Source organism: Salvelinus fontinalis, chromosome 4, assembly GCF_029448725.1.
Source record: "Salvelinus fontinalis isolate EN_2023a chromosome 4, ASM2944872v1, whole genome shotgun sequence".
Lineage (NCBI taxonomy): Eukaryota > Metazoa > Chordata > Actinopteri > Salmoniformes > Salmonidae > Salvelinus > Salvelinus fontinalis.
This window is the reverse complement of record NC_074668.1, coordinates 18,553,990-18,574,272: the sequence shown is the minus strand read 5'-3', so window position 1 is coordinate 18,574,272 and position 20,283 is coordinate 18,553,990. Positions and strand designations below refer to the sequence as shown.

At 41.5% G+C, this 20,283-nt stretch overlaps 1 protein-coding gene across 2 annotated transcripts; it reads left to right on the top strand.

Moving 5' to 3' along the window:
• The first annotated feature begins 24 nt into the window (after window positions 1–24).
• LOC129853236 (guanine deaminase-like) lies at window positions 25–20,221 on the top strand. 2 transcript variants are annotated; one of them, XM_055919045.1, is made up of 14 exons: window positions 25–1,589; window positions 2,246–2,334; window positions 2,449–2,620; window positions 4,037–4,124; window positions 7,189–7,294; window positions 11,205–11,232; window positions 11,424–11,531; window positions 11,702–11,809; window positions 14,032–14,129; window positions 14,710–14,777; window positions 18,452–18,598; window positions 18,988–19,109; window positions 19,316–19,343; window positions 19,568–20,221. In XM_055919045.1, the coding sequence occupies exons 1-14, from the start codon at window positions 1,464–1,466 to the stop codon at window positions 19,636–19,638; spliced, it is 1,359 nt and encodes a 452-aa protein (XP_055775020.1). In that variant the 5' UTR covers window positions 25–1,463; the 3' UTR covers window positions 19,639–20,221. The 2 variants fall into 2 exon arrangements, with proteins under 2 accessions (XP_055775020.1, XP_055775021.1); XM_055919046.1 differs by lacking the exon at window positions 25–1,589 and adding an exon at window positions 1,591–1,680.
• Window positions 20,222–20,283: the final 62 nt, after the last annotated feature.

The following is a 20,283-nucleotide window of genomic DNA, read 5'->3' as shown; positions in this document are numbered from 1 at the left end:
TATCAAGTACTATTAGTCATTGGTATCCTATCAATCTCTTGATAGTTTCAACCATATTTTGAAGCAATATAAAAAAATGTACAAGCATGTTTAAGTAACCTAAAATGTATGGTTATGATCGGGTTAGTCATATGAACTAAATTCACGAGGCAGTTATAAGTGATATCCTTTTGAAACCAAGTGGCTACCATTGGGATGTTTTTCAAATTATGTAGTTGGCATTTAATTATTAACTTGACCATTTAATGGGGTATTCGTTGTCTTCAACACATCATTCGGTTCCCTTCCTAAGTCATTGGAAAAGCTCCTTGGTCTTTGTCGTTGATTATGGGGGTATAAGCCTATTTAAAAAATCAAACTTGACTAATGAACTAATTTAGGCTTATGCAACAAAGGTGGTGAATATTATTCAAGATATTTCTTTACTTCCCCTCCCATTTTACAATTTAGTTTTTTTTAAATCGAGTCCCTAGGAGGGATGGAGGTAAGGCTATACCTCATTCTCCTCTCACCTGTTACCATGTCTACGCACCCCTTGGAGAACACGTCTAGGCAATTCCAAAAATTGCTTACGGAGACTGGAGAGCGACACTGATACGAAAATGATTAATGCACCATTGCTCATGCATAATAACCTATTTTGATAAGCCCGCTATAAGTTATTAATAATAAAATTAATGGCATAAGTTTCGTTATTTTACAATCAACATCATTTGAACAAGACGTGTCTAAACTTCTTGCGATGTAAGCTAAATAGTTGTAGGCTAGATGAAGATTTGGGAGTGTGTAATATCTTAATAGCCTCATTGTACAAGGATTTGTTTATTGTAAAGAGACTACATCTTGGCGACCTGTCAACAAACGAATGAGGGGATTCTGCCCCGGGTGATTCGCGTTAGCGTTGATTGCATTCGCTTTGGAACCGCCTTGCCTCCCGGGTGTGAACCAGGTGTCCCGTTTTGGACTGCGAAATCGTCTCAAAACAAAAGTTCTGTAGAGTATGTGTAGGATTTTGTGTTCGCATGCAAAATACATTGCTTTGGATATTCACTTAATCTGCCTTCCCAATGAAAACTAGTTTGAAAATGCGATTATATTTTATGGAAAATATATGTACGTTTATCAAAGCTGCATCATGCTGCCTTGTTGACAACATTACCGAGTGGAGCAGATTAGCCTATACTGTTCGATTTGAGACAGGCTCTCCTCCCTCACCGCTTTTATCCGTTTGTCACGGGCCATAGCCCGGTGCACTTAATCATGTCCCTCGATATGTGGAGAAAAAAAACGCTTTGACTGTCCATGCGGGCGCACGCTTATTGGCTAGTCCCACTGTGCCTACAGGTGGAGTCCCTCCTTGGTGCGCAGATAACTACTGCCCACTATCATCGCCGAGTATAAAGCTTTGACGCGATTAATATTATTATCAAACTGCCCGAGCCTGCTCTTTGCCATTTACAAAGATGAGCTCCAACGAATCTGCTGCGGGAATTGCGCACGTCTACAGGGGAACATTTGTGCACGCCACCAATCACACAGCCGTGGAAATTCTGGAGGATAGGCTACTGGGAGTCGACACCGAGGGGAAGGTCTGTCACAGAAGAAAATTGTGAAACTGTCTTTTAATATCTCTTACGAGCAGCATACATTGTCAATTAATTTAGAAATGGGCGGGCAAAGGTATGTAGGCATAAATAACTTTTTAAACTTGATTAGCCTAATTTACATAATACACTTAAATGTTTTTCTAGTCTTGTGTCCATTATGTATTTGTTGTCCGAGTCTGTACAGTATACAAACATGCATAGGCTCTGGAAATATTTTCAAAATACTCTGACAAACTTTGGCAAACACACATTCCCCCAAACCAAAATTGTATTTTGCATTTTTGTGTGATCTACACAAATAACATTTTCTTACAATTAAACTGGTTTGTCTTTTTATCTATTATAATTGTGCGATGTATAACTAGGGTTACGCATGAGTGGGAGATGTGTAGGCTCCGAGGGACCTGTGTGAAATGTAGTCAGACTTTGTAACTATATTTTGCTTTGTCATGGATGTGATGCAAGACCCCCCATGGAGGGTTTTGATGTGTAATCTAATGCATTTCTTAATTGCCCCTGATGTGTTACAATAGCTTACTTAACAATATATGGATAAATTATATTTAAATGAGTTGAAGACCTTGTTGAGTCTAGCTGGCTCTGTTGCTCTAATCTTTGTTTGGTTCTCATGTTGACAGATTGCTTTCATTGGGAGTGGGAAGGAAGTGGACCGTCTGTCACAGAAGTGGGGTTTTGAGGCCTTTGCTGTTACACAGCTTGGACAGCAGTGAGTGAAGAGTCCTTCCTATGAGAGTAACACTGATTCCAAATACTTCACTACATCTGTTTGTGACAGAACATATCCCAGTTATTATCCTAAAGCCCATTTTGTTGTCTGTAGTGAGTTCTTCATGCCAGGGATGGTGGACACCCACATCCACGCATCTCAGTACAGCTATGCAGGCACAGCCCTTGACATGCCCCTGCTACAGTGGCTCCAAATGTACACCTTCCCAGTGGAGGCCTGCTACAAAGACCTGGAGTTCGCACGCAACGTCTACACCCATGTTGTGGTGAGCTGTCTGGGCCACACTAACACACCTCAGCCCATAGAAGTCATCAGTGCCCTGTTCAGTATGCACCAAATGCAAGAAAACAAACAGAGAAGGGACTACCTGAATTTGTCTAAGAAACTATTTTTTAAAATTTTTTTTACATATGCTGTTGCACATCCAAATGAACACAACCCACTAGTAGATTTCAGATTAGCATAGAAGATCCTAGACAATTCTTATCACCATTTTCCTATTTGAAATGTTTGTAAGACTAACTTTATAATTTTAAAGCCTTGTGTGGCAGAGGTTAATATGGCAGTGACAAAGGACATGCAGGAGCAGCAAACTTTTCTCTGGCTTTTTGGAATTCACTGGTGCGCAGGGACAGGAACACACGTGTGTTGTAATTTAGTTGGATGTCGGGGCATAGGAAGGCCAATAACAAATGGCTGAAGGTTAATAACGGGATAGTTTACTTTTGAAGTTTTAGCTTATTAAACAAACCAGCAGTGAAGCAAAAACTATTACTGCACTATGGGCTCGATTCCGACTTAGAAATTCCGCCTTTCCTATCCACTTCTCAGTAGTTGGTATTCAGACGTATAAAGGTGCGTAACGGGCTTTTCAGATGTAGTTCCCCTGCACAAGGAGAATATATGTAAACACTCCCATTTGATGGCCAACATATTTTCTCAGAGTTTTCATTCAATGGGGTTTTCAGTACATTTGTCTTAAACCATCCCTTTTAAATACCTTTTAGTTTGTTGATAATAGCACATCTTATAAAATGTAATGTGGGAAAGTTTGCTGCTATATGACTTGTTTCACATTTGTCTCCAGCGTCTTTAAGATAAAAATGTCCAAAAAAAGGTGTAATTTATGTTTACAATTATCCAAACGGATTATTAATTTACCTAGCTGTTATCAAGTTGTAAATTACAGTGCATGGAGAATGGTATTATTTCTATCTGAGAAAATAAAGTTGATGCTTTTTACACTTGGAACCAACCGGTAGGTTCGCTAGACCTTTTTCATGGTTTTCTCATGCATAAAGTGGTGGAATTATGTCAGAATGAGGCGTATCTGTAGACACACCTCCGCCACAACTTAATTTATGAGATCTCCGCCCAAAACGAATAGCAGGTGAATAGCATGATATTATCATGCTTAAGTTTAGGGTCAGAATACGCATAGAGAGAAGTGCATTAAAGGGAATTACGTTCCATTTCCTCGTGCGTAACTCAGGTCGGAATTGGCCCTATGCCTTTAAGGATGCTTCCTTGGCTACCAAAAGGAAAGCTCAGAGTGGGACGGTGGCATAGAAATCTGAAATCCAGATACATTGTTACACACAGAGGCTTGGGCAGGTGACATTGCAGTGAGAGAGGGGTGGGAATACAGTCTGAATACTAAAGCAATACCTGTCTATTTCAGAAAAGAACCCTGAGAAATGGTACGACTACGGCCTGCTACTTTGCCACCATACACACCGATGCTTCTCTCCTGTTGGGCCAAATCGCAAGTGAGAACACAAACACACAAGTGCGCACACACACACACTCTCTACTGCTCACTTGCACATTTGCTGAGGTCGAATTTTGCCCAGACGTGTGTGATTTTAATCTGTGTGGTTGTATATTGAACTTTGACCTGTTTCCAGTCGTCTCCTCTCCTGTAGATAACTATTGTGTTTATTACTTAAGTATAAAAAATTATAAGAAATGTAGAGAGGAAGGAAAGGACCCAGGCATGTTATATAGTTAGAGTATAGGAGGTTATTGAACTGGACCTAAACATTAACCTTAGTCACAAAGTGTAGAACCGTACCTGGAATACACACATGCTTCCACTGAGCAAGTTATGTAAAATAGTATCAATCCCAGTCTCTTGTTTAAAAGGGGAATTGAACTCCACTGCTCTTTCGTATGTTTTCTTTAGACAGGAAAGTAGGTAGACCGATAGCAGGGGATAGACAGAATCAAAGATGGCGGTGTGGGGTTTCTAACACTCGCCACAGGAAAATACAAGTCATCTGGAGGCGGCTGTCTTGACCGCTAGGCCAGCCTCTGGCGCACATGCTTTATGTTTTGTAGTTAAGTAATTGGCAATGTTTCATTTCTTATGTCAGTGTGAGCTGTCAGTTGTGGGAATCTAGTGTGAACTTTTTGTTAATTTGCTGCATGCCGTCATTATGGTTACCCGCTGTAATGAAAAGTACTTTTACGAACACCAGCTCAGAACAAGAAATTAACAAAGGGTTTTGTATGTGGAGGAGTGAGTAGAATTTGTCACTTTCTCATCCACTAACTGTATACCTGGAATGTTTATCCTTTGGTTGCATCACTCCTCCTAAAAATTTTGAAAAAATTACCCTTCTACCTGTGGATTAATTGTCAGGAATAGAGGACCTTGTGCATTTCAGGTAAAATAACAACCCAATATTTCTCAGGACAAATTAGCTAGCAACAGCAAGCTAGCTAGCCATAAATGTTTAATGCTTTTCGACCTGCCCCCAAATTGAATATAGTTGGTTCACAGGCTTGGAGTAACTGTAATCCATTACGTTACCAGCAAACAATATTGTAATCAGATTAGATACTTAAAACATTTTTTTTTTATTACTTCTAGGATTACTTTTAAAATAAAGGATGTTTGCGAACAAATCCTTGGACACCTTTTTTTTGTTTTTTTATATATACACTGCTCAAAAAATAAAGGGAACACTAAAATAACACATCCTAAATCTGAATGAATTAAATATTCTTATTAAATACTTGTTTCTTTACGTAGTTGAATGTGCTGACAACAAAATCGCACAAATTATCAATGGAAATCAAATTTATCAACCCATGGAGGTCGTGATTTGGAGTCACACTCAAAATTAAAGTGGAAAACCACACTACAGGCTGATCCAACTTTGATGTAATGTCCTTAAAACAAGTCAAAATGAGGCTCAGTAGTGTGTGTGGCCTCCACGTGCCTGTATGACCTCCCTACAACGCCTGGGCATGCTTCTGATGAGGTGGCGGATGGTCTCCTGAGGGATCTCCTCCCAGACCTGGACTAAAGCATCCGCTAACTCCTGGACAGTCTGTGGTGAAACGTGGCGTTGGTGGATGGAGCGAGACATGATGTCCCAGATGTGCTCAATTGGATTCAGGTCTGGGGAACGGGTGGGCCAGTCCATTGCATCAATGCCTTCCTCTTGCAGGAACTGCTGACACACTCCAGCCACATGAGGTCTAGCATTGTCTTGCATTAGGAGGAACCCGGGGCCAACCGCACCAGAATATGGTCTCACAAGGGGTCTGAGGATCTCATCTCGGTACCTAATGGCAGTCAGGCTACCTCTGGCGAGCACATGGAGGCTACCTCTGGCGAGCACGCTGTGCGGCCCCCCAAAGAAATGCCATCCCACACCATGACTGACCCACCGCCAAACCGGTCATGCTGGAGGATGTTGCAGGCAGCAGAACGTTCTCCACGGTGTCTCCAGACTCTGTCACGTCTGTCACATGTGCTCAGTGTGAACCTGCTTTCATCTGCGAAGAGCACAGGGCGCCAGTGGCGAATTTGCCAAACGTCCTGCACGGTGTTGGGCTGTAAGCACAAGCTCTGCTATTGTGCTCCATACTGTGGGGCTTTTATTGCTATATCTAATTTGTGCTGATTCAAAAACCTATGTCCATAAGTCTAACGGACACATCCTCAAACTCGCGCCCTTTTGATAGACTTAAACTGCAAATTATCGAGTATTCAAAGTGTCACCAACAAACAATTTAAACAATAGGCTTATAGCAAATGCAGCCTATGGCATACATTTTTCACATGCAAATAGCACTTTTCAGTAGTGCTCAAAGCATGTCATTCTATGAGCAATATTTCTCTAAACAGAGACCAATCAATCCTCCATGAAAACAAAATCATATCATAAACAATAGGGTAGGCTAATAATTTGGCTAATCTATATTTCCAAGTCCTATTCTTGAAGATCAAGGGGTAATAAATGAATTGTTATTACTGGAAATCTGACCAACTTTGGTTTTTAATGTAGAGAGCCTAATCTTATTTTCTTTAGTAAAAAAAAAAGATGGGTTAGAAGAAGCCTATGGCAAGCTATGTAAACTCTAACATTGATTCATCCTGCAATAGATGTCGTTCAATTGGTAATATTAATTTTTGTCTTCTTCTAATGCCTCTTAAGGGGAAAGTAACTGAAAGTAATCAGATTACGTTACTGAGTTTGGATAATTCCAATGTTACTTCACTGATTTCAATGTTGGTCAGGTAACTAGTAATTGTAACGGATTACATTTAGAAAGTAACCTACCCAACCCTGTTGGTTGAGTTCGTTTTGATGTTTCAACCTACGTGTCCTGATAGCATAAGGTGTGGGGTGGACAAAATCAACATGCGCACGCGTGGTCTGATCAGCATGTTAGCTTTAGTTTATTATTTAAGTTATTCCACGATGCCTAATGAACAACATCACAAAGGTCACTTCTGAGTCCAGTCTGATAGTCATGACAAGTGCTACTCATCATACCGGTTTTGGTTACCTTTGCCAATGTTTCTTGTCATTGCAGACGATTTTGGACAGCGTGCCCTTGTGGGCAAGGTGTGTATGGACACAAACAACTTAATCCCACATTACAAAGAGACGCCAGAGGAGTCTGAAGGGGAAACTAACAGGTAGGTAATAAACTCAGCAAAAAAAGAAACGTCTCATTTTCAGGACCCTGTCTTTCAAAGATAATTTGTAAAAATCCAAATAACTTCACAGATCTTTATTGTTAAGGGTTTAAACACTGTTTCCCATGCTTGTTCAATGAACCATAAACATGCACCCGTGGAACGGTCGTTAAGACACTAACAGCTTCCTGAAGGTAGGCAATTAAGGTCACAGTTATGAAAACTTAGGACACTAAAGAGGCCTTTATACTGCCTCTGAAAAACACCAAAAGAAAGATGCCCAGGGTCCCTGCTCATCTGCGCGAGCGTGCCTTAGGCATGCTGCAAGGAAGCATGAGGACTGCAGATGTGGCCAGGGAAATAAATTGTAATGTCCATACTGTGAGACGCCGCTACAGGGATACCGGACGGACAGCTGTTCGTCCTCGTGGTGGCAGACCACGTGTAACAACACCTGCCCAGGATCGGTACATCCGAACATCACACCTGCGGGACAGGTACAGGATGGCAACAACAACTGCCCGAGTTACACCAGGAACGAACAATCCCTCCATCAGTGCTCAGACTGTCCTCAATAGGCTGAGAGAGGCTGGACTGAGGGCTTGTAGGCCTGTTGTAAGGCGGGTCTTTACCAGACATCACCGGCAACAACGTCGCCTATGGGCACAAACCCACCGTTGCTGGACCAGACAGGACTGGCAAAAAGTGATCTTCACTGACGAGTCGCGGTTTTGTCTCACTAGTGGTGATGGTCGGATTTGCGTTTATCGACGAAGGAATGAGCGTTACAAGGAGGCCTGTACTCTGGAGCGGGATTGATTTGGAGGTGGAGGGTCCGTCATGATCTGGGGCGGTGTGTCACAGCTTCATCGGACTGAGCTTGTTGTCATTGCAGACAATCTCAACGCTGTGCGTTACAGGAAAGACATCATCCTCCCTCATGTGGTACCCTTCCTGCAGGCTCATCCTGACATGACCCTCCAGCATGACAATGCCACCAGCCATACTGCTTGTTCTGTGTGTGATTTCCTGCAAGACAGGAATGTCAGTGTTCTGCCATGTCCAGCAAAGAGCCCGAATCTCAATCCCATTGAGCACGTCTGGGACCTGTTGGATCGGAGGGTGAGGACTAGGGCCAGGGTCATTTCCCCTAGAAATGTCAGGGAACTTGCATGTACCTTGGTGGAAGAGTGGGGTAACATCTCACAACAAGAACTGACAAATCTGGTGCAGTCCATGAGGAGGAGATGCACTGCAGTACTTAATGCAGCTGGTGGCCACACCAGATACTCACTCACTTTTGATTTTGACCCACCCTTTGTTCAGGGACACATTATTCCATTTCTGTGGAACTTGTTCAGTTTCTCTCAGTTGTTGAATCTTGTTATGTTCATACTCATACTAATATTTACACATGTTAAGTTTGCTGAAAGTAAATGGCAGTTGACAGTGAGAGGACATTTCTTTTTTTGCTGAGTTTATATATGGGGGGCAAGCTATATACATAAATAGCTAAACGATTAGAACAGGAAGAGTTTATGGACTCACTGCATCTGTGTTAGAGGCATCACTACAGACCATGGTTCGACTCCAGGCTGTATCACAACCTGCCGTGATTGGGAGTCCCATAGGGCTGCGCGGCGCACAATTGGCCCAGCGTCGTTAGGGTGTGGCCGGGGTAGGCCGTGATTATAAATAAGAATTTGTTCTTAACTGACTTGCCTAGTTAAAACCTGTTTGGGCTGCAAGCTGAATACTGAAAAAACTGGAAAATATGTGCACATTTTCAAACGGCCTCCTAAGAAACTTTTTATTTTACAATATGCATATATTTACTACTGTTGGATAGATAACAGTCTATAGTTTCTAAAAAGGTTTGAATTGTTTCTCTAAGTCGAACAGAAATATTTTTACAGCCATTTTCCCAGCCGAATTGAGATTTCCAAAATGCGATGTGTCTCTTTAAGACCTTGTCTATAAAAGGTCATTAGACTTAGGACCGTAGAAACACATCACACGCCTTCATCAGGCTGTAATGCGGAAGTGAGAATTGAAAGCAGTCGAATATCTCGTCCATGGACTGAATAACACACCTTCTTGTGAGACCTGCGCAGTTAAAAAAAAAATCCGGGCGCGAAGCATAATTTGGTCTCGGCTACTGGAAGAAGGTCGATAATGAATATGATCTCTGACTTCGATATTATTTGATACATGTCACAAAATCATCCTAAAGTATGTTTTTTCAATATACTTTAATTATATTATTGCAATTTATTCTGGACTTTAGATGTCATGCGACGGAAGAATTTTTTGAAGAAAGACAGATTAGCGCCGCAATGCTATTGTGCTTGCTAACCAAAGAGGGAAATAGTTCGTTCTGGAACCCAACTAAAGACTCTACTGGACATTGGACCCCGTTACAACATTCTGATGGAATATCAACAAAGATAAGGACCCAATTTGGGATGCTTTTTCATATATCTGTCGAACTGTTGTATGCTAACTCTGCTAACTGTGCTAGGCTAGCGCTTGACTTATGCTAGTGCTGCCTTATGCTAGCTTATGTTGTTAGCTAATATAACGATATATTGTGTTTTCGCTGTAAAACACTTCAAAAATCGGAAATATTGGCTTTATTCACACGATATCTGTCTTTCATTAGCTATCCACCATATGTTTTTCTGAAATGTTTTATGAGGTGTAATTAGTAGTCGACGTTGGTGTATGTATTTTCTCTGGCTACTCCCGTCTGGATTCAGACTGTAGCTATGTGGTAGCATTTATGGTAGCATCAATGTAAAACTGATTTATAGCTAAAATATGCACTTTTTATGAACAAAACATAGATTTATTGTGTAACATGTTATATGACTGTCATCTGAGGTAGTTTTTTCTGGGCTCTTTAGGTTGGTTTTAGTTTATTTCGGTTGGCTTGTGCATGCTACTTGAATCATAATTCATACATCATAATCATATTCATACGTGTCTGTCCACTTTTGTATTTGGTGGTGAGCTAACATAAATATATGTGGTGTTTTCTCTGTAAAACATTTAAAAAATCGGACATGTTGGCTGGATTGACAAGATGTTTATCTTTCAAATGCTGTATTGGACTTGTTAATGTGTGAAAGTTAAATATTTTTAAAAAATAGATTTTGAATTTCGCGCCCTGCAGCTGTTGTCATTTTCGTTCCGATTTCAGGCTTGCAGCCCAAACAGGTTAAAAAAAAAAATAATTAGACACTCACAATGGCCTTTTGACGCTCTCATGACTTAAGACCGTAACCGCAAGGTGTCACGGAAAATTATTTCCTCGGAGGAAGAGGGCGATAAACTTTATTTTACTATTTTATAATATTGTATTCTATTCTATGTATAAGCAGGTGATGGAAGCCTACATTGTGTGCACTTCTCTTGAATGCTCCAAGCCTTTTTTGCATAAAAATTGAAATTAAGTTACGGTCAGAATACGGTGTATCTGTAGACACCTCCGCCACACTATTTATTTGATCTCCACCCCAAACAAATAGATGGTTAATATTCTCATGCTTAAATTCATAAAAACGGAATTAGGTTCCATTTACGCCGCTTAACTCAGGTCGGAATTCCCCCTAGGAACCAAACGGAAGCGAACGAAACGGGGAGGGAGGGACCTACCTGAATTTGTACAATAGAAACATGTGTTTGTAGTATAAAAACAAAAACCGTTTAGAGTAATTGGTGTCTGTTGCAGCATTTTTTGCCGAAGATTGTCGAAGATTTTTCTATTTTGCAACGGTGCAACATTTGCGCGACTAATAACCACCTCAGCAGTCTCAGCTCCTGTCAAGTGTTTACTTGGTTGTGTCTGGTAATACAGCATTCTTCTGAGACAGAAAAAACACGTTGATATATTGTTTTGTTGCTCTAGGTTCATTGGTGAGCTCTTGAAGAAGAAGGTAAGACTCCTTTGCCTCGCTAGAACATAATCTAAGGGAACATGTACAAGTCAGTGGCAAACCCATGTAGGCATTGTATCCCATTCCCTCAATACAAAACCCAAATAGCACAAGCACGTTTGATCAGAATCTGTAAAAGGAGCTTTTTAGGGTGTTTCTCACTGGGTGTATTTCTGTCTTGTTTGGGGCAGTACCAGCTTGTGAGGCCAGTGGTGACTCCGCGCTTCGCCCTGTCCTGCTCCGCCGCTTTGCTGGGCCACCTGGGAGAGATCGCCCAGAACAACGACCTGCACATCCAGGTGAGCCTTGCTCGCCTGTTGTCACAGCAACCAAGTCAAGAAGATCCCATGGAGTGTTGCTTTGAAGATACTTTATTTGTCTCTACCTTTCTCTCTCACTCTCTTGCTTTCATACACATTGATAATCACCTGAACATTAAAACAATTAATTGATCTTCTGTGATCCCCAGAGTCACATCAGTGAGACGAAGGAGGAGGTGAATCTGGTGAAGGAGCTGTTCCCAGACTATGACTCCTACACAGATGTCTACCACAGACACAACCTTCTCACAGACAAGGTTAGCCTATCGCGCGCGCGCACACACACACACCACCTCACCACAAGGACGTTCTATTGATAATGAAAATCATAATATTGCTAATGATGATAATGGTGGTGGCGATAGTTCTAAGGATCATGATGATATTGGTGATGGTGAAAATGATGAATAGTGCATTCGGAAAGTATTCAGACCCCTTCACTTTTTCCACGTTACAGCCTTTAATTTGTTTTAATAATCTCATCAATCTGCACACAATACCTCATAATGACAAAGCACAAACTGTGTTTTAGAAGTTATTGCAAATGTATTAAAAATGAAAAATTATGTACATTTGATCAGTTTTTCAGACCCTTTACTCAGTACTTTGTGGAATCACCTTTGGCAGCAATTACAGCCTCATCTCTTCTTGGGTATGACGCTACAAGTTTGGCACACCTGTATTTGGGGAGTTTCTCCCATTCTTCTCTGCAGATCCTCTCAAGCTCCGCCAGGTTGGATTGGGAGCGTCGCTGCAGAGCTATTTTCAGGTCTCTCCAGAGATGTTCAATCGGGTTCAAGTCCGGGCTCTGGCTGGGCCACTCAAGGACATTCAGAGACTTGTCCCGAAGCCACTCCTGCGTTGTCTTGGCTGTGTGCTTAGGGTTGTTGTCCTGTTGGAAGGTAAACCTTCGCCCCAGTCTGTCCTGCCCGCTTTGGAGTAGGTTATCATCAAGGATCTCTCTGTACTTTGCTCTGTTCAACTTTCCCTCAATCCTGACTAGTATCCCAGTCCCTGCCGCAGAGGGCACGACAAAACCTATTCCCCCTCAGGAGACTGAAAATATTTGGCATGGGTCCTCATATCCTCAAAAGGTTTTACAGCTGCACCATAATGAGCATCCTTACAGGTTGCATCACTGCCTGGTATGGCAACTGCTCGGGCCTCTGACCGCAAGGCACTACAGAGGGTAGTGCGTACGGCCCAGTACATCACTGGGGCCAAGCTTGCTTCCATCCAGGACCTCTATACCATGCGGTGTCAGAGGAAGGCCTTAAATTGTCAGACTCTTGACACCCTAGCCATAGACTGATCTGTCTGCTACCGCATGGAAAGTGGTACCGGAGTGCCAAGTCTAGGTCCAAGAGGCTTCTAAACAGCTTCTACCCCCAAGCCATAAGACTCTTGAACAGATAATCAAATGGCTACCCAGACTATTTGCATTGCCCCCCCCCCCTCTTTTACACTGCTGCTACTCTGTAATTATCTATGCATTGTCACTTTAATAACTCTACCTACATGTACATATTACCTCGACACCAGTTACCCCGCACATTGACTCTGTACCAGTACCCCTTGTATATAGCCACGCTATTGTTATTTACTGCTGCTCTTTTAATTATTTGTTATTCTTACTTTTTTTGTGGTATTTTCTTAACTGCATTGTTGGTTAGGGGCTCGTAAGTAAGCATTTCACTGTAAGGTCTACATCTGTTGTATTTGGCGCATGTGACAAAAACTATTTTATTTGAGAAACATCCCAACAGCCTGCCACCCATGATTGTTGGAGTGCTGCAGAGATGGTTGTCCTTCTGGAAGGTTCTCCCATCGCCACAAAGGAACTCTGGAGCTCTGTCAGAGTGACCATTGGGTTCTTGGTCACCTCCCTGACCAAGGCCCTTCTCCCCCGATTGCTCAGTTTGGCTGGGAAGAGTTTTGGTGGTTCCCAACTTCTTCCATTTAAGAATGATGGAGGCCACTGTGTTCTTGGGGGCCTTAAATGCTGCAGAAATGTTTTCGTACCCTTACCCAGATCTGTGCCTCGACACAATCCTGTTTCGGAGCTCTACGGCTTGTTTTTTTTTCTCTGACATGCACTGTCAACTGTGGAACCTTATGTAGACAGGTGTGTGCCTTTCCAATCATGTGTGCTATTCAATTGAATTTACCGCAGGTGGACTTCAATCAAGTTGTAGAAACATCTTAAGGATGATCAATGGAAATAGGATACATGCACCTGACCTAAATTTTGAGTCTCATAGCAAAGGGTCTGAATGCTTATGTAAATAAGGTATTTCTGTAAAAAAAAGATAACACTTGTTTTTCGCTTTGGTATTGTGTGTAGATTGATGAGGGAAAAATTGTATCCATTTTAGAATAAGGCTGTAACTTAACATTTTGAAAAAGTGAATGGGTCTGAATACTTTCCAATGCACTGTAATGTGGTAATGGTGGTAAGGATATTGATGATGGTTCCCAGACGGTGATGGCTCATGGTTGTCACCTGACCGATGGAGAGCTGAAGCTGTTCAGGGAGACAGGGGCGTCCATCGCTCACTGTCCCAATTCCAACATCTCGTAAGTGTTTCTCCTTCCACACTTAAAGTCTAGGCTCGGCCTAAATTTAGGTGCTCTCTGACACCTGGAGTTGCATGGGAAATTGTCCAGGAGTACAAGGAAGACCAAGGACAATGCCAAGGGATTAGTCAGCCCTTCGCCCCGAGGGGCCAAAATCTATCTGTTACAGTATCCAGAGGACTGACTATTGAATAATCCTATATTATCCATGTTTGGTATTTATCTGAAACTTGTTCACTGAGGATAACTCTGATGCTATCTATTTCTTGTTCTCTCGCTCTCTGTGCTATCTATTTCTTGTTCTCTCGCTCTCTGATGCTATCTATTTATTGTTCTCTCGCTCTCTGATGCTATCTATTTCTTGTTCTATCGCTCTCTGATGCTATCTATTTCTTGTTCTATCGCTTTCTATGCTATCTTGAGTGCTGATATGATATTGAGTATCACTGCTGTGTTCTTAACTGGATAGGGTAAAATTATATAAAATAAGAATCTGATTTATTTATAAATCCTCAACCATTCTTTCACCTGTCCATATTCTGTTTCTTTCTCTCTCATTTCCCTACATTTTCCTCTCCAGGTTGTGCAGTGGTATGCTAGATGTCCGCAGGGTTCTGAACCACAAAGTAAAGCTAGGGCTTGGCACAGGTGAGTCCATGACGACACACTACAAAACAGATAATTGTCCTTTTACCTGAGAGCACAGTGTTCTGTATAGTTTAAAAATCCATGTGTACTGTACCCAAAAAACTATTACGATGTTGAAATATACAGTCGGAAGTTTACATGCACTTAGTTTGGAGTCATTAAAACTCGTTTTTCAACCGCTCCACATTTCCTGTTAACTATGGTTTTGGCAAGTCAGTTAGGACATCTACTTTGAGCATGACACAAGTAATTTTTCCAACAATTGTTTACAGACAGATTATTTCACTTATAATTCACTGTCATAATTCCAATGGGTCAGAAGTTTACATACACTAAGTTGACTGTGCCTTTAAACAGCTTGGAAAATTCCAGAAAATGATGTCATGGATTTAGAAGCTTCTGATAGGCGAATTGACATCATTTGAGTCAATTGGAGGTGTACCTGTGGATGTACAGTCGTATGAAAAAGTTTGGGCACCCCTCTGAGGCTGCATAATAATTTACTCTCGTCACAGAAAATTATCAGTGGCATGCCATTCATTTTCTAATAAAAGCTGAGTACTGGGGTATTGTCCAGACAAAGATTTTTAGTGTAGCAATATTAAGTTGTATTAAATCAGATGTGAAAAATAGGCTATGCAAAAATGTGGGCACCCTTGTCATTCTGTTGATTTGAATACCTGTAACTACTTAGCACTGATTAATTGGAACACAATTGGTTTGGTCAGCTCATTAAGTCTTGAACTTCATAGACAAGTGCATCCAATCATGAGAAAAGGTATTTAAGGTGGCCAATTGCAAGTTGTTCTCTTTGACTCTCCTCTGAAGAGTGGCAACATGGGGGCCTCAAAACAACTCTCAAATGACCTGAAAACAAAGATTGTCCAACATTATGGTTTAGAGGAAGGCTACAAAAAGCTATCGAAGAGATTTAAGCTGTCAGTGTCCACTGTGAGGAACATAGTGAGGAAATGGAAGACCACAGGCACAGTTCTTGTTAAGGCCAGAAGTGGCAGGCCAAGTAAAATATCGGAGAGGCAAAGGCGAAGGATGGTGGGAACGGTCAAAAACAGCCCACAGACCACCTCCAAAGACCTACAACATCATCTTGCTGCAGATGGTGTCACTGTGCATCGTTCAACAATTCAGCGCACTTTGCACAAGGAGAAGCTGTATGGGAGAGTGATGCAGAAGAAGCCTTTTCTGCACACACGCCACAGAGTCGCTTGAGGTATGCAAACGCACATTTGGACAAGCCAGCTTCATTTTGGAATAAGGTGCCGTGGACTGATGAAACAAAGATTGAGTTATTTGGTCATAACAAGGGACGTTATGCATGGTGGCAAAAGAACACAGCGTTCCAAGAAAAACACTTGCTACCCACAGTAAAATTTGGTGGGGGTTCCATCATGCTGTGGGGCTGTGTGGCCAGTGCCGGTACTGGGAATCTTGTTGAGGGTCGCATGGATTCCACTCAATATCAGCAGATTCTTGGGAATAATGTTGAAGATTCAGTCACAAAGTTGAAGTTGCGCTGGATATTTCAACAAGACAACGACCCAAAACACTGCTCAAAATCTACCCGGGCATTTATGCAGAGGAAGAAGTACAATGTTCTGGAATGGCCATCCCAGTCCCCAGACCTGAATATCATTGAGAATCTGTGGGATGATTTGAAGCTGGCTGTCCATGCTCGGCAACCATCAAACCTAACTGAACTGGAGATGTTTTGTAAGGAGAAATGGTCCAAAATACCTTCATCCAGAATCCAGACACTCATTAGAGGCTATGGGAAGCGTCTAGAGGCTGTTATTTTAGCAAAAGGAGGCTCAACTAAATATTGATGTGATGTTTCTATTGGGGTGCCCAAATTTATGCACCTGTCTAATTTTGTTTTGATGCATATTGCACATTTTCTGTTAATCCAATAAACCTCATTTCACTACTGAAATATTACTGTCATCAGTTATTTGATAGATCAAAATGAAATTGCTGATCCAAACACCCAATTATTTATAAATGGAAATCATGGAAATTGTCAGGGGTGCCCAAACTTTTTCATACGACTGTATTTCAAAGCCTACCTTCAAACTCAGTGCCTCTTTGATTGACATCATGGGACAATCTAAAGAAATCAGCCAAGGCCTCAGAAAAAAATTGTAGACCTCCACAAGTCTGGTTCATCCTTGGGAGCAATTTCCAAATACCTGAAGGTACCACATTCATCTGTACAATCAATAGCACGCAAGTATTAACACCATGGGACCACGCAGCTGTCAAACCGCTCACGAAGGAGACGCGTTCTGTCTCCTAGAGATGAACGTACTTTGGTGCGAAAAGTGCAAATCAATCCCAGAACAACAGCAAAGGACCTTGTGAAGATGCTGGAGGAAACGGGTACAAAAGTATCTATATCCACAGTAAAACAAGTCCGATATTGACATAACCTGAAAGGTCTCTCAGCAAGGAAGAAGCCACTGCTCCAAAACCGCCATAAAAAAGCCAGACTACAGTTTGCGACTGCACATGGGGACAAAGATTGTACTTTTTGGAGAAATGTCCTCTGGTCTGATGAAACAAAAATAGAACTGTTTGGCCATAATGACCATCGTTATGTTTGGAGGAAAAAGGGGGAGGCTTGCAAGCTGCAGAACACCATCCCAACTGTGAAGCACAGGGGTAGCAGCATCATGTTGTGGGGGTGCTTTGCTGCAGGAGGGACTGGTGCACTTCACAAAATAGATGGCATTATGAGGGAGGAAAATAATGTGGATATATTGACGCAACATCTCAAGACATCTGTTAGGAAGTTAAAGCTTGGTCTCAAATCGGTCTTCCAAATGGACAATGACCCCAAGCATACTTCCAAAGTTGTGGCAAAATGGCTAAAGGACAACAAAGTCAAGGTATTGGAGTGGCCATCACAAAGCCCTGACCTCAATCCTATAGAAAATGTGTGGGCAGAACTGAAAAAGCGTGTGCGAGCAAGGAGGCCTACAAACCTGACTCAGTTACACCAGCTCAGGAGGAATGGGCCAAAATTCACCCAACTTATTGTGGGAACCTTGTGTTAGGGTACCTGATACGTTTGACCCAAGTTAAATAATTTAAAAGCAATGCTACCAAATACTAATTGAGTATGTAAACTTCCGACAAACTGGGAATTTGATGAAAGAAATAAAAGCTGAAATAAATCATTCTCTCTACTATTATTCTGACATTTCACATTCTTAAAATAAAGTGGTGGTCCTAACTGACCTAAGATGGCATTTTACTCTAAGTCAGGAATTGTTAAACTGAGTATAAATGTATTTGGCTAAGGTGTATGTAAACTTCTGACTTCAATTGTACCTGAACTTTCCATGTTAGAAATTTGCAACTAAATCAAGGCAATCGTGATTGTGTTATATGATCTGATGTGTCCAAGTGCTTCTCAATATTTATTTTTCAAGTGACACAGATTATATAATTTTGATTAAACGTTTTATGAAATATAGGCTTACGCTCATATTCTTACAATGAGTATTTTACATTCGGCATTAGAGAACCGAGACGAAAGTTGCCGATTTCTGGTATCAAACTGGCTTGACACTAATGTTAGACTGATCTGATAAAGAAAAACATGCTTTTATCTGTGTATGCACCCGTGCGTGTGTCTATGTCCGGCCTTGTAGATGTGGCAGGAGGATACTCTCCTTCTATGTTGGATGCTGTGCGGAGAACACTGGACACCTCTAAAGCCTTGACCATCCAGGACACGCAGTACCAAACGCTCACCTTCGAGGAGGTCTTCAGACTGGCCACACTGGGAGGCAGCCAAGGTGGGAGACTTGTCTGGAGGGGGGTGAGGTGGAAGGGCTGTTATCACCGTCATTAAATCAATACATGAATGATCGGATACATGATGATTTATGAATTGATACAGATGCATGCACTCAAAAGTTACTTTACAAAACGCCTGTGCTGGAGCATCGCTACATCGACAAACTGTCTTGCAGCGGGACGTCAAGCAAACAAAATTGTTTGCAATCATCTAAACTGCAATGAAATACATAGGAGACATTACTGAAATATGACAGTGCAGGTATATCCACTTTGCGCTACAGTCAAACATTTGAATGCACCCAATGGTTTATTTGTTTCATTATTGATAAATTATTGATAATTGATTAATATTATATGAGCTCTGGCTTGATTGTTTGGTTTGTAGCCCTGTCCCTGGATGAGAATACAGGAAACTTTGAGGTGGGGAAAGACTTTGACGCTCTGCGGGTGAACACGGATGCAGCAGGAGGACCCATTGACCTCATCAATCACGGGGAGGGGCCTAAGGTAGAGACCAATACATAGAGCAATATTTTGGCCGCCAGTGGTGTGGACATATTGAGTCATTGTATCTAAACCAAGTCAAACCAGGTCTTATTAAATGTGTGACTCGTATCAGACTTAAATCCAAATGACAGGATTCTAATCCACAACTCAAAGTGACTGATTCACTCACCGGACATGACATTTATCTTGGCTCCATGTGATTTCAGGTGCTCCTGGAGAAGTTCTTGAATTTGGGTAAGTGTTTCATCTCTGTTACTGTCTCTCTCACACAATAGGTTGCATGTATTCAGAGTTTGGTAGTTGGGGCTATGATGTGCCATGAAAGTATTTTGGCAAATTTGGGGATAGCCCCATCTGGGACTTAACTGGGTCCTTGATTTCCAAAACTCTTGATGATGTTGCCAAGTGTTGTAAGGTCTTTTTTATTTCTTTGTTCCCCCTTTCTATTCCTCCTTCAGGGGATGATCGTAATATTGTGGAGGTGTACGTGGCAGGGAAGCGAGTGGTCCCATTCGTAGAGAGACCATAGATTTGGGATTTGTTGTTGGCTTGTCATCTGTCCCAGTCAGAACCCTCTACCAGTCTACCTGACTGCTTTTGTAGGAGGAGGTTATTGGAGGTTATTGGAAAATGTGTTTAACTGGAGGGATTATTACGATGTGTGTTCAATCATCTAATGTACTTACATACAGTACAATCCAATCGATGGTATTGCTGTTAAGTGATACTTGCAAGAGCAGTATGCAGGTTATGGTTTTATTTGAAGTTGTCACATTGTTTCCCATGCACCTGGGTCTTTTTTTTTTTAAATGTCTAAGTCAAGGAAAATGTGTGTTTCTGAATGCATGTGTAGCTTTGTATGTGTCCAGCTTAAATGTAAAACCCACAATGTAGCTTTAGGAGACATTCTAATATATAGAGTCGAATACATTTATAATGTCTCCTTGTTGATTATGATCATTGACTGTATTTAAATCTTTTTATTTTATGTACTTGGTTTTATCCTATGTTATTGTGTCACTGCTGTTCCGTGCTACAGTGTGGAGTTTTGTAGCAAAAGCTACAAAGTAAAAAGGGAAAACGATTATATTAAAGAGTATTTGCAAGATTAAGTCTAAATTTGTCTCTTGTTTCTTTACATTTAACACATTATTGATAAGTCCCCACGATAAAA